The following is a 14,851-nucleotide window of genomic DNA, read 5'->3' as shown; positions in this document are numbered from 1 at the left end:
AGTCAAAATACAGCCTCTGCTCTCCCAAGTCAGTCTAATGTGGAAATAGACTTAAGTACACATAATTTTTAACCAGTTTTATAAGTGCAAAAGAATGTGCAGAGTCTATGGAGGCAGCCAACAGGGGAGGAGAGAGCTCTGCCCACGTAGAGTGGAGGCTTCATGGGAGATGTGGTATATTAATGTGTAACAGAATCACATGTAAAGCTTTTTCAAAATAGCACACTATTCCAGTCACATTTTGAGTTTACTCTGTCAACCTAAACACACTTCTAAGTAAATAGGAGGTTTATTAAGATCCTGCTGCCTTCCATCGTGGGCTCTGTGAGATCTATTCCCTTTTGCCTTATTGGGAAGAGCTCTATGGGTGTTGATTCCTCCAGGGAAAAGAAAAAAATTGGTAAATGAGTTCCTGGCTGAGCACCCAGATTTGGCACTTTGTTTAGACTCATTTTTGAATTTGTTGCTACCCCCAAAGAAAAGAAAAGGTAGGGAGGAAAATGGCAAAACCTGTAGACTTGAGTAAGTTGCAGTCAGGTAGGACTCCTTGGGTGTTGGAAACATGAGCCCACCCCATAATGCTTCTCACCTTTTTTGCAAACTGAAGCAAAACTGAGATGGAGCCCTTCTTTCTGAATTCTCTGCCAGAATAAGAAAACAAAGCAACAGGAGAGTATCTGATTTCATTTAACTCTCTCAAATAGGCATTGTAAACCCTCTTAGGGAGAGTGGAGAATTGAAGGTTAAGATGCTCTCTTGCTAAATGCACTGCCCCCTGCAATCTGATGTTATTAAGAGGGCTTGTTTGGGCAGAGTGGTAGTACCTTTGTAAATTTCTCTGTATGTTCTGCACAGCATTTCACACTGTCCAAAGATATGTGCCTCTAGCACCCCTCACACCCATGCTCCATGGCCATCCTCTGATAATTGGAAAGGAACGCTATTGTAGCTTTCAGTTTGTGGAGGTTGTAAGCAAGCTGTCTGAATCTGATTATGAGTTGAAAAGCTCCATTGCCTTATTAAAATAAAAAGACACAAAGAAATGCAGGATTCCTTTGGTAGCATTCAGAAATCATCTGTTTGTTTTGTCTGCCCCCAACTGGGTAGTTTGCAACACACAACTAATCTTAGAAATTGCTTAGTTCAATTTAAAGGCAATTTGATAACCCAACTGGTGGTCTAAGTATGGGACTCAGCAATCCTTGGAGATACAAATATTGAAAATATCTGTCATCAGATTTCAGCCAGTGAGAATAAGACAAGATGTACAAATAGGACAATCAGAATAGAAGAAATTATATTTTCACAGCCCTTTCCAGCTCGAACATTTTCAGCACATCTCAGATGTCAGTCTGTCCCTCCTTTGCTTTCACCACTTCCCGTATGATACTACTTACCTTGTCATTTGCATATCCCCCCAAAGTTTGGTATTTTATGACACGAGCACTATCTTTCCCTTTTCCAAACACAAAATCTGTAGTTGAATATAGTCCATTCAGCATCTACATACCAGGCTTCTGGCCCAACTGCTAACCTGTGAGAAAGTCACACGCTCCCTCTACCCTCATGAAATTACATCTTTATATTCCAGACTTCCTTGTCCTCTCCTCCCCATCCTCCGTTTCCTCTCTGAGTTGGTCTAAAGGGGCAATGGATTAGGTGACACTAGTAAATGACCTAGAAGGAAAGAACAAAAGCTGATCTCAGCTCCCTGGTCCAAAATCAATGCTTACTCCCACTGCCTGTCAGATTGCTGCTCTGGTTTGGCCGGGCAGCTTTGTAAGCTCAGTGGTGCCCTCCACCCTCTGAACAAAACAACAAAACATGTCCTGAATGAATCAATGAGTTTCAGGTCTGGTACAAGTCATTCTGCCCTAAATAGAACTCTGCTGCTTTCAACATTTGTCAACACCATCTATGTTAGTGTAAGGATTAGGCTCTGATAAATAGGAGGAGCTCCTAGCCTAGTTAGGGAGACAGAGACACGCAATTTTGATACACTGATGGGTGAGTACCAAAACAGCTATGTAGAAAAGAATGGCAGCATCATAGATGGGAAAGTTAGCAGCTCTCTTGTGAAAAGGTAACTCTCAAAGCGGGCCTTGAAGGAAGAACAGAAATTCTACAAATGAAAGAAGGAAAAGAGTGTATTCCAGGCAAAGGGAACAGTATGAGAAAAAGTCTGGGCTAGTCTCTGGAATGGTAGAAAATGATAGTTTAGGGTCAGACTGTGAAAGGTTCTCTGCAGCAGAATTAAGCACGATTCTACATCATTCTAATGATAATTATTTTAGCTTACATGCTTTTTTGTGTTTTCAGTTTTTTCGAGCTCATATTATTTTATATTAAGAAAAAAAAATCCTAATGATAAAGGAGAAAAGTTCAAGATCTGCAGTTGGGGATGAAAGGCTGTTTTTACTTGCAGTGGTTTCCAATTAGTGCTGCTTTGATGCCTGGCCCAAACAAATCATTGCAAGAAAGGCAAGGGAATCCCCTCCCCCCCCCCAACCCAAGAAGGGGACGCTCCTCTTGAGGATGGTAGGAGACCCCAGGGAAGATCACGTGTGCCCAGCTGCAATATTTCAAACTAGTTCGTGCATGCAAAGGGGCCCTCTCCTTTAGTTCCACATTTAACACATTGAAGAGACTCTTTTTCCTGAGTAGACTGCTGTGAGCAAGCACTGGGTTTGTCCCAAGCGAGAGCCTACAGCTCCACTATTTATATGTCAAATGATATGTTTGACATGTATGATTAGAATAAAGTGGAATTGGAATCAAAGAACATTCCCTTCAATTAAATTGTTTTTTTCCATTCCAGGCAACTAATTGTCCAAACTTTTTTCTTTTTTTTAACCAGAGACAATTCAGTTGAGCAGACTGCCTTATTTCATGAGTGGAGATTTTTTCATTGTCTGTCATGTGCTACTAGCTCAAAGAAAAGAAATCTGAACTGAGTCACACATGGGTAATTAATATGTCAGTTTAGTTTTAGGTATCTTTCTTTAAAGAAATAAAATATTCAACTCATCTCCTTCTAAACTTACTAGTATAAGCAGGGAGACAGAAAGTTATTTAAGAAAAGATAAAAGTAAAATCTACTTAGTTCCCATGCCAGAACAAATGTAGGAAGGAGTGATAAAGAAGAGGAGAAAGAGATGCCCAGTAAACCCAGTAGGCAGTAAACTGCTTCTGTCCTACTCTGCTACTTTGGGGGCATCAGTTTAGAAAGTTTTCTATCCTGAAAAATATAACATCTGGCTTTCTTTTAAAAAATCCAAGTTTTTGGAAACCAAGATTTATTTTCTCAGTCTTTTGGAACCGAAAGCCTGTACGGAGGGACTCCGAAGTATTGGCCAGTTTTCCAGATGCGCTAGAGCCCTGCTCCTTGTTCTCATCGAGCAGCTACTGCCTCATCCCGCAGGTCCTGGGGGTTACTTGAGAACAAGCATTTATTTCATCATTTTGGTGTTCTTTGTATACCAAACCCACCCTGGATTCTCGGTGGATTCTAATGGGGGTAATATACTGAGAACCAAAAAGAACTCAGTGGATAGCCTATGAAGAAGAATAGGTTTTAGAGAAATAAAAGTTAAACTTTTCTTGGAGAGGAAAGTCTAGAAAGGAAATATATCCAAATATTAACAGTGATTATCTCTGGCTGGTAGGACTATAAATAAGAGATTTTTTTTTCCCTTCTACATTTCTGTGTTCTATAATATTAGCAATGATTATCTCTGGCTGGTAGGACTATAAATAAGAGGGTTTTTTCCTTTCTGCATTTCTATATTCTATAAATTCTCAATAGTGAACATATATTTCTTTTATAATGAGAAAAAAGCATCAGACTTCATTTTCTAAAATGGAAGAAATAGATTTTAACCACTCTTTGCAACTCTTACAAATTTCTTTTCCCATGCCTCACCCTTATCTTTTTTTCAAGTCCATCCAAACTGGCTCTTTCCCAGCTCTCCTGACTGTCTCTTGCCACTATTTCAAGGAGTATCTCTCTCTTGTAGACAAGCCTTCTCTTTCTCTAAGACATATTTCACCTTGTAGCTTTTCTGGAGTTATATCTCAATAACAGCTTTATTGAAATATAATCCACACAGCATACAATTCATCCATTTAAAGCATATAATTCAGCCGTTTTTACTATATTCACAGAGTTGTACAACCCTCACCACAATCAATTTTAGAATATTTTTGTCACCTTCAGAAGAAATCCCATACCCTGTAGCTATCGTTTCCCAGCCCTCATCTGCCCCAGCCCAAAGCAACCACTGATCTACCTTCTGTCTCTCTACATTTGCCTATTCTGGACATTTCACATTAATGGAATCAATCATATGTGGTCTTTCATGACTGGTTTCTTTCACTTAGCATAATGTTCTTAAGGTATACCTCTGTTATAGAAATACTTTTTTCATTTTAAGACCGAATAATACTCCATCATATAGAATATGTAATCGTTTATCCATTTATCAGTTGGTGCACATCTGTCTTGTTCTGCCTTTTGCTATTGTTAATAGTACTGCTGTGAGCAGGTGTGTACATGTACTTATTAGGAGTACTTGTTTTTAATTATTTTGTGTATATACCTGTTATAGTAGTGGGATTGCTGGGTCATGTGGGAACTCTATGCTTAACTTGGTGAAAAGCCACCAAACTATTTTCCGCAGTGGTTGCACTCTTTTGCATTCCCACCAGCAATGTGTGAGAGTTCCAGTTTCTTCACTTCCTGCCTGTTTTTATTATAGTCATCCTAGTGAAGTGGTATGTTCCTGTGGTTTTGATTTACATTTCCCTGAGGATTAACCTACTTTTTTATTTTAAAAAAATGTTTAGATTGTTTTTGAATCTCAATTCTTTTTTTAAATCGGCATATAGCTGCTTTACATTGTTCTTAGTTTCTGCTGTATAGCAAAGTGAATCAGTTATACATATATCCCCTCATTTTTAGATTCTCTTCCCATATAGGCCATTACACAGAGTATTGAATAGAGTTCCCTGTGCTATGTAGTCGGTTCTCATCAGTTACATATTTTATGCATAGTAGTGTATATATGCCAACCCTAATATCCCAATCCATCCCTTCCCTCCTCCCTTCTCCACTTGGTTTATCCCACCTGATGATTAACCTACCTTTTAAAATTCAACATCAGATTCTTAGACACGAATCCTTGTGAAGGCCACCACCATTTTCCTACCAAGTAAAGACCATCCAAACTGCTATACGAGATTAGTCCAGTGATTTACCCAGTCCAATAGCTAGCTAGTCTCTGAAAAAGAGTAACAGGAAAAATATTTAGGGAGAGAACATGGTTGTACTTTTTAATACCCACTTTAACAGATGAAATATTATTTATCTTGTGCATATAAAGTTATCTGGAACTTGAAAAAGCTTAATTATCTTGCATACATAAGTTTATCTGGAATATAATATATATTTATAGAGATTATATATTTATATTCTACATGCTCATAATAATGGAAATAAATTGCCAAATGGCTAACATTGTGGGGTATTATTCTGTGCCAGGTACTATGCTAAACACTTTACATGCATTGTCTCATTTAATCATCCCAGCAACCTATCATTTGCTTCATTTTAAAATAAAGAAACTAAGCCTCAGAGAAGTTTAGTCTGTCTAGTAAGGTTTTCCTGCTAAGTAAGTGAGGGAATAATTGGCATTCAAAACTCATATGAGTTAGACTCCAAAATCAGTGCTCTTAGCTACTACCCCTAATAGGTTTTAAGGGGGTGTCCTGAGAAACCAACCATCATTATATCATAGCTCCTAGATGATACTGTGTTCTAAATTCAAAGTAACTAATTCAGGAACAAGTTTTAAAAATACAGTCTCTTAGGTCCATCGTGTATGTCCTAAGGAGATAATGAGTACTCTGTGAAGTAAGATAATCTTTTATTTCCCCAGGTTACCTTGTTCAAGTGTCAGAGAGATTCCCTAAATTCTACAATTTTAATGAGCCAGACATTATTTACATTCCTTGTGGCTTTCTTAGACTTTTATCTTGACCCAACCAAGTAATATCTTTCCATACTAAAGTGGGAGGTCTTAGGTTTATCACAGCTCTTCGTCCCCTCAACACTTAGATAGACCCTCTCTGAATCTGCTCCAGTGTGTCAGTGATCTTTATGATCAGCCAAGAAAAAGACTCCAAGAGTTGGGAGGCTGGAAGCAGTTCAGAGTGTTATGCGGAGGTTTTTTTTTTTTTTTTTTTTTTTAACTTCTAGAGAAGTCAAATTGGAAGGCATTGCTATGAGTTCAATTTTTCTTGCCAGCGCTATGTTAGTGAAAGAGAATTTGGAGGTAGGAGGGGGCCTAAGGGAAACTTTCATTAAAGGGAGGACCATCACTTCTCATAGACTAATAGCCATATTCCATTTCCTCGTGTAAGGAGGGGAATTACTCGGCCTCAGCCTTTAGTCTTTCCATTTCCACTCTTGGGAACCATATTATTACCTTGTAAAACAGAGCATCTCCCCTATTAGCGTTAATTGAACCCATCTTTTTCCTCTGTGAGAAACTATAATGTTGACTTTTATGTTCAGAGCCCTATACTGAGCCTCTTCACTTTGGAGATTGACGAAGCGCAGCCACCAGGAGTAGGCTATGAGAGAGTTTGAGCATAACAGGAAGTAACTGTTGGGGTATCAGGAGTTATATATGTCTCAATAACCCTTCTCCAGTTGTTCTGTCCATCACCCTGGCTTTCCTGTGACTCGAGCCTTACTGAAGATGTGCCAGGTATTGTAAGCACATGTTATCTCTCTCTTCCTCTGAATCATTAGTTTAAATGTATCATCTTATGGTAATAAAATGAAAAATGGCATTAAATGCAAGAAAATTATTTCCGCCAGCCTTCTTCGTTTAGCCAAATCTGAGAACAACCCCCAGAAGGCATTTCTGGGCTCTCACCAGTGTCCAAATGAGATTCAGGCCTCTAGCTCCTCCAGAGGCCTATATATCAGGTCAGTCCATTCTTAGCCTGGAGACAATATTGAATAATTACTCCACTGCCAGGAAATTCCCTGCTGAGACTCTCTAAAAACTTAGTGGAGACTTAGGATAAACTTGGATATACAGGAAGTACTCTTTAATTTCCTTTCTATTGATACTAGAAATATTGCTTTAGAAAATAGAGAGTATTTTATTTTGGTTTGTTTACTACTGGGCATCTATTGCATCGATATTTTTGTATTTCTTTATAAACATACACACTTCCCTCCAGTCTATAGTGTCTTATTTTGTGTGTTCATGTACATCTGAAAGAAGATAATAGGCCAAAATTTTGCAGGGTATTTATGGGTGTGTGTTTATACATATTTGCATATATAATATGTTCTCTCTCTCTCTCTCTAACACGCATTCCTATAACATGAAAGCCAGAGCAAATATATAATAAAATATACTAGGAGCCCTCCCAACCCCCTTATAGGAACCACAATATGCAAACAAAGAACAAAGAAACCTTCCTCCTCTAGCAGATGTGAGTTTCTCTGATGACATTGTCAGGAGAATTTCATAGAGCTTATACTACTCTGAGCACCCTGCAATTCTGATTTGCAACTAATAGCCAGAGTCTATATGGAAAGGGGCCATCTCTAGGGTAATAGCATTGAAAATTACAATCAATGCACTCAATTACACTCAGAAGCCAAAAGATATGTAGCGCTTCAGTGTGCCTTGTAATCAGCACCTTTGAGAATGTAGGTAACAGCATCTGAATGAAAAATGGAAGCTGAACGTGTTAGAAAATGGATGTTAGAATTAAATCATCCTTCTGATAGGAATAGCACCTTATATGGCAGGCAACTTTTTTTCCTAATATCATTTTATTGATTTAAAAAAAAAAACCTAAATTGTGACCTTGTAGCCAAGAATGTCTTTTAAAATCATTTATTGCTCTAATCAGCCTGGCAGAGCCTTTCTGTCATGCTGATAAGGAAATTAAACTTTCCTCATACTGGGTTTACTTGCGTCTTATGCACAGATGTTTTGTTTTTCTTTCAGGGAACTAATTCAGAAGTTAAAATCTTTCATCAGCTTCTATAGTGCTTTGCCTGGCTACATCTGCAGCCATAGCCCTGTGGCTGAAAATGACACTCTTTGCTGGAATGGACAAGAACTCGTGGAGAGGTAATCTTTTTTGAATGTTAAATATAGCAATATATGAGAAATACTCATCATATGCTCATCTCAGGCTTAGTTATGTCTTCTCTCCATTAATTTCATGAGAAAAATAATAGAAAAAAACATACACATGAACGTCTATGACATGGCATATGCTGTCTGTGACTTACAGCCCTCATAGAACTTACAAACTTTGAAGCGCACAGAGAACTATGGATTCAGGAACATTTTACAAATTGTAAGCAGAAGGCAAGTCTTTTTTCTGTGGGTCTTTGGCTTCTTCCACCTTCTCATTATGTGGGCCCTTATTGATTGATTGATTTAAAGAAATCATATTTGTACTAATGGCTGTTATTTATGAGAATTAACTACATGTCAAGCACCATGCTACATGCTTGTATGTGTTAACTCTCTTTATTCTTATGTCAAGCCTAAGAAATTGCATTATTTCCCCCTGTGTTATAGATGAAGATGGAGAAAAGAAGAAAGGGGAGGGAAGAAGGAGTACCATTTCACATCATTTTTATTGAAATGTTTGATTCTTTGAGTGTTTCTTAGTATTATCTGTACTAACATTTGTCATCTCTGAAGAATTTGCTTATCGCTGGAAAGGAAATAAGATATATTCTTTTTCAGCAAGTATTTACTGAGCATTTTCTAAGTGCCTCTCAAGTACAAGTAAACAGAACAGGCAAATTTTCCTATCCTCAAAGAGCCTTCATTCTAGCAGGCTAGTGATATTCCTGACCGCCATTGCTTTGTATGTGTAAAAAATGGCTTGCAATTAAATAATTAAATCAGGAGGGTACAATGCTTAGGAAACTCCATAATGGGGTTGATGAACATGCTTTCAAAAATGTTTGTGCACGGGGAAGCATATTGTAGAGGGGAGTACAGAAGAGACCTGGATGCAAGTTCTGAATCTTTCACTGACCAGTTGTTTAACCCAGGGCAAGTGACTTGAGGCAAGAACTGAGGTGATTGGATTAAAGCACCACTAATTCTGACAGTCTGTGTGTTTTATTTCCTTATCCATTCGTTCATCCATACCTTCAACATTTATGTTTGGAGATTTATGTTTATGATTATGTTTTGAGATACTATGCATTAGGCATTGAGGTGAGTGCTAGGGGTGTGAAGATGAACAAGATGACAGGCAAGTTACTTGCTTTGAGGGCCTTTACATTCTAGCAGAACCCAATATCCAGACATAGGATAATTAATCATGATGCTAAATGGAATTAATTAGCGGTGTAATGCCATGGACAGAGGAACGCTTTGGAGCCAGATGAACCTGGGTTTTCATCTCAGCTCTGCTACTGACTCGGTGTGGTCTTGGGTGAGTCACTTCACCTAGAAAGTGTCAGATCTTCTTCTGTAAGAAAGGGGTATCTCCCAGTATTGTTGTAACTATCAGGTGAGAGAAAGCCCCTAGCGGGCAGGCACATACTGGAAGCTCAGTTCATGTAGTTCTCTTCTTTCTACCTTCCCCCACCACCCCTCCTCTTCCCAGGGCAAGGTAGAACATAGGCCTGAAAGCAGCTTGTTTCTCAACTAAGCTTTGTACTGACCTGGAACAATGAGAATGGGATGTATATTTATCACGCTAAAAGTTCTATCAGGTACTGGGTAGAATCATGAAAATGTATCCAACTGTTGTGGCATATTCACTTAAATTATCAAAGAGAAGCAGTTGGTATTTGGTTTTATAAAAGGCAGATGCTTTAAAACAGGTATGCTGTTTAGTCGCTTAGTTGTGTCTGACTCTGCGACCCCATGGACTGTAGCCAGCCAGGCTCCTTTTTTGTCCATGGAATTCTCCAGGCAAGAATACTGGAGAGGGTTGCCATTTCCTTCTCCATTAAAACAGGTATAAATGCTATCATATTTCAAAAAGAAAATTCCCACAGGTTCAATATGTGGTTCTTGTGTAAACTTGATGAGAAACCATCCCAATAACTTACCCACTGGTATATTAAGATGGTGAAAAATGAACAATTTTTCATTTGTTTTGAGCAGCATAACCATGGTTTTTTTTATTAAAAAGCAAATTTTAGTCTATACTTATTTACTATTGTAATCATTCATTCATTTATTTACTCATTTAACAAATATTTGAGTACCTGTTATGTATCAAGCACTAATATTTGTTTCCTCCTTGTTGTGATCATTTAGAGCAAATGTTGTCACTGCACTGGAAATATCTTCTGATATATCAGATGATCCAGTTTTAGTTATTTCTAAAGAGTTTCTTCTTAGGCAGTCCTATGTTTTTTGAATTAGTGGGATTTTTAAAAATTGAATTTTACTCATATGAACTATTCATGTTTGGTATACTTTCATGAAGGATGTTGTCCTGAAACTGAGAAAATCCTTTTCTATCAAATGGTGGAATCCAAAGCCTGCTAACTTTGAATGAGTCCAGAAGTTAACCAAGGGCACTTTTGCACCATTAAAATAGCTCTGCTAAACAAAAACTTTTCTGTTTAATTTGCCAGCTTTTAATATCGTAGGATATTGAACAAAATAATAAATATTATAGTATGGAGGAAAGCCATTATTTCAAACTCTTATTTGTTACTTCTGCAAAACCTATTTTTTTCAAAGGAACTTTTATTTTTAGTATATATGATGCAGAAAATGAAGGAAGGAAGAGAAAGAAGGTGGGAGGAAGGAAGAAAGTCAAATGTTATTTGTAGACAGAATACGGGTAATGTAATCCAGGAAGTGCTTCTTCCATGGTTGGCAACCTTGGGTTATCATTAACCTGTGCTTTAATCACTGACCTAATGTAATGATTGGAGAAGGAAATGGCAACCCACTCCAGTATTCTTGTCTGGAGAATCTCAGGGACAGAGGAGCCTGGTGGGCTGCTGTCTATGGGGTCGCACAGAGTCAGACACAACTGAAGCAACTTAGCATGCATAGCATGCAATGCAATGATGGGAGCAGAAAATAATCTTAAACTAGGTTTTTACCAAATTACTCAAGAATATACATTTAATAATATGAAGTTCTGTAGCCTGAGCATATGTGTGCTCCCTCTTTGCACCATTTATAAAGAGTAGCCTTGAGCTGCATGTATCATCTATAGTTACATCCCCTCTCTGAGGCTTTTCATTGAATTTCTCATTTAGTCTGAAGTAACAGTTGCCACTTCATATTGTCAAATGGGTTGTGACTTTGTTATCTTTATAGGTTGGGTTTGTGTTCCTTTGAAAATATTTTACTTTTAATCAAGAAAATTAATGAAAATCAAGGATCCTGAAAAAGAATAAGACTTGTCAGTGGAGACACATGATTAAAATGAAAATATTGATGTCAAAAAGCCATATCAGCTGGGTTATCATAACTATTTATACCCTCCCACTGTGGATCTACCTAGTTCTCAACTTTTAAAAAGTCAAACAAGTCACTGTCTCTCTAAACAGAGCCATATCTCACATCCTTTCAGTTTTTATCTCTTCAGAATAAAATTAATCCAACTATGCAGGAAAAGAATGTTTTCACACATCTTGTCTCAGGGAGTACCACGTAAGCATCATTTGTCTTCTCACCTCCCCCTCCCTCCACCTCCTCCCCATCTTGGCTGGAAATAAATATTGGCTTCCAGGATTTCACAAAGAAGTCTTCAAATTAGCAAGCTTGATTCATGTGAGGTATACTCCATCATGAGAGCCAGCATGTATCCTACAGGCAAAAACCTCCTACCATTGCCAAAGGCAGAAAATCCTCCATCTTTTGCCTTTGTAGAACCACAGAGAATTTCAATTAGAGAATCCCTGAGACCAAGATAAATATAAAAGTGCCCGTGGAAGTAAGCTAACACTGGGCTTAAAAACAGCTAAATGTAGGCTTTGCCTGCAATGATGCTGAAAATACCCGTATGAAGAGTGAACAATTTAGCAAATACATTCTCAAGCACCATTTTAGAACTGTTAGGCCAACTATCTGGCTGAAATTTTCGTTCTTCTTTTAAACGGTTTGATACCAAGTAAGCCCCCTTTTATTATTTAATCGTTTATTTTAAATTAGCATGAGAGAAATTATTTGAACCTATACATGTTCAAAAACCTTAGGAAAAATGCTGTTTTTTCCATTTAACATCTGATAATTCAGGTTCCTTCAACAAAAATTGAGCACTTAGTATGTCCTAGGCCCTGTGGGGCATCAGTGATAGGTATTAGAAGCCAGTGCCTGCCCGTGCTGAGGGGTTTACAACTCAGTGAGGAGAAAAATAAGGGAAAAAGTCAGCCAGCCTTCTTTTCTCAGCAGTCCAGAGAGCGCTCCCCTCAGAGGTGTCAAAACAGAGGCTCTACCCATCTGTATTGGATATCTTTTCCTGCATAGTTCAATTAAATTTATTCACAAGAGATAAAACTGAAAGAATATGAAATATGGCCTATAGAGTAACAATCACTTGTTTGACTCTTTACAAGTTGAGAGATCTGTGGATCCATAGTGGGAGGGTATAAATTGCTATGATAACCCAGCTGATACTAATTGACATTTTCTTCAACATCAATATTTTCATTTTAATCAGGTGTCTCCACTGACAAATTTTATTCTTTTTCAAGATTCTTGATTTTCATAAATTTTCTTGACTAAAAGTAAGGAACTTGACTAAAAGTAAGGAATTTTCAAAGGAACAAAAACCCAACCTATAAAGATAACTATGCATGCTTGTGTGTGTGTGTGTGTGTGTGTGTTGAGGTGAAATTCATATAATATGAACGTAACCATTTTACGGTATACAATTTAGTGACATTTAGTACATTCACAGTGTTGTACAATCAGCACCTCTATCTTGTTCTAAGACTATATCATCACCCCAGAAGAAACCTTGTACCTGTTAATGGCCACTTCCCATTCTCCCCTTCTGCCAGCCTCTGGCAACTAACCAACTGCTTTCTATCTCTAGATTTACAATATTTTGTATAAAGGGAACAATTCACTTAGCATAATGCTTTTTAAAGTTCATCCAAGTTGTAGCATGTACCAGCACTTCTTTTCTTCTTATGGCCAATGATATTTCATTGTATGGATATAGTACATTTTGTTTATCCAGTCATCAGTTTTCCACCCCCCCCCTTTTTTTTTTTTTCGGTTGCGCTGAGTCTTTGTTGCTGTGCGTGGGCTTTCTGTACTTGCTGTGAGTGGGGACTACTCTCTAGTTGCGTTGTGTAGGCTTATTGCGGTGGCTTCTCTTGCTGAGGAGTACAGGCTCAGTAGTTGTGGCCCCCGGACTTAATTGCCCCATGGCATGTGAATCTTCCTGGACCAGATATCGAACCTCTGTCTCCTGCACTGATAGGCAGATTCCCATCCACTGTACCACCAGGGAAGTCCCTCCACCCATTTTTATGTTAACCCTGAGCAACTATTGCTCTGGTTAGGCTTTTCCCACCCCCTCTGAATCAGCTTGGCTCACCCTTAACCTTGAGGATAAGAGAGCCAAAGCTTTAGGTCTTCCATCCCCATCATACTTGAGCAGCATTCCTGTGCTAGGCTCTCCTCCACCTGGCCTCATCTCCAGGTGCCTTTGCAGTCATTCTCCTCTGAGTCCTTTTTTCTCAGCGTTGTATGTATACTCAGCTGGCTTCTCCTATAGTCAGCATACCTCCTACAGGAGTTGCTACTTCCCTAGTGACTTTGACGTTTATCAATTCCACATGTACAACTATTTGTGCTTTGTGGCACGATGCCTCAGTTCCCTCTCTGATCCAGTCCTAGCTGGTTTTGCTGCTCCTCTGCCATGTTGTTGGCCTCCATGGGCCTGGATCTAGATGTCAGCCCCAGAATATTGCTGTTCTCTTCTGGCTGACAGATCTACACACCACTTGTGTTCTTTGTGGATCAGTGTCCATTTTGCATTTCCTCATTGTGATGCTGGGACTCTCAGTGGAGTACACGGGGCACCTGGCATTAGGGAATAAACTCCATAAGATCCACAGGGTCACACTGCAATGAAGGCACGTCCTCTGCCTCTTACATAATCTTACCTTCCACTTCACCTGAGAAGCTATAGACACGTACACTTACTGCGAATTTTCCCTTGTTGCCACTGATCAGACAAGTCTTCCAATGTTTATAAGGCCTCTCCAGGATTTCTCTGCTTAATTGGAAAGGCAGAAGCAGGAATATACAAAGCAATTATTTTACTTCTCGAGGAGTTTTGTTCTTGTCTCGAAACCTTCTGAATGCTTCAGAAAAGTAGGGTAATGAGACTATTTTTCTTCTGCTGGATTGGAGGGGTAAACTGTGTCATAGCAACAAGTGGGAATGAATGTGAGAACCATTAACACCCAATTTCTGACATGTACAAAATAATTTTTTTTTTAATTTAAAATGAACAAAATGGCTGTTTTTTGCCCTATATGCAGGAAAGATGAGGGAAAATAGTTGATTCTGTTTTTATAATGCAGTTATTTAAAGAACACTGTTTTGAGGATTTGAGGTAGGGGGAGGGGCCAATTTGTAACACTAAAAGGTTTTTCACTGGTTCACAGAGCAAGATGGAAAGACCTTCAGAATCTTCAATCTGGCAATCAATGATTAATTGCAGAAAAGACCTATTTGCAGGGTGTATAGATATTCAGACATACACATTTGCACAGCTCATTCCAATCACATCAGAACAGGCCAGCAGAATGCAGCAGTTGCTACATATAGCTCCCATACTCTCATGCTAAAAT

At 38.5% G+C, this 14,851-nt stretch overlaps 1 protein-coding gene across 3 annotated transcripts in view; it reads left to right on the top strand.

Annotated features, from left to right (window-relative positions):
• The window catches only part of GPC3 (glypican 3), a 458,636-nt gene that overhangs the window by 300,796 nt on the left and 142,989 nt on the right, over positions 1 to 14,851 (top strand). For all 3 annotated transcript variants that reach the window (XM_068962139.1, XM_068962138.1, XM_068962137.1), the window contains one exon: positions 8,037 to 8,162. In XM_068962139.1, coding sequence (XP_068818240.1) covers positions 8,037 to 8,162 — 126 coding nt within the window. The remainder of the gene's footprint in view (positions 1 to 8,036; positions 8,163 to 14,851) is intronic.

Source organism: Capricornis sumatraensis, chromosome X (assembly GCF_032405125.1).
Source record: "Capricornis sumatraensis isolate serow.1 chromosome X, serow.2, whole genome shotgun sequence".
In the NCBI taxonomy this organism is placed as follows: Eukaryota; Metazoa; Chordata; class Mammalia; order Artiodactyla; family Bovidae; genus Capricornis; species Capricornis sumatraensis.
The sequence above is the reverse complement of the archived record's forward strand: the minus strand, read 5'-3'. Positions and strand labels throughout refer to the sequence as shown.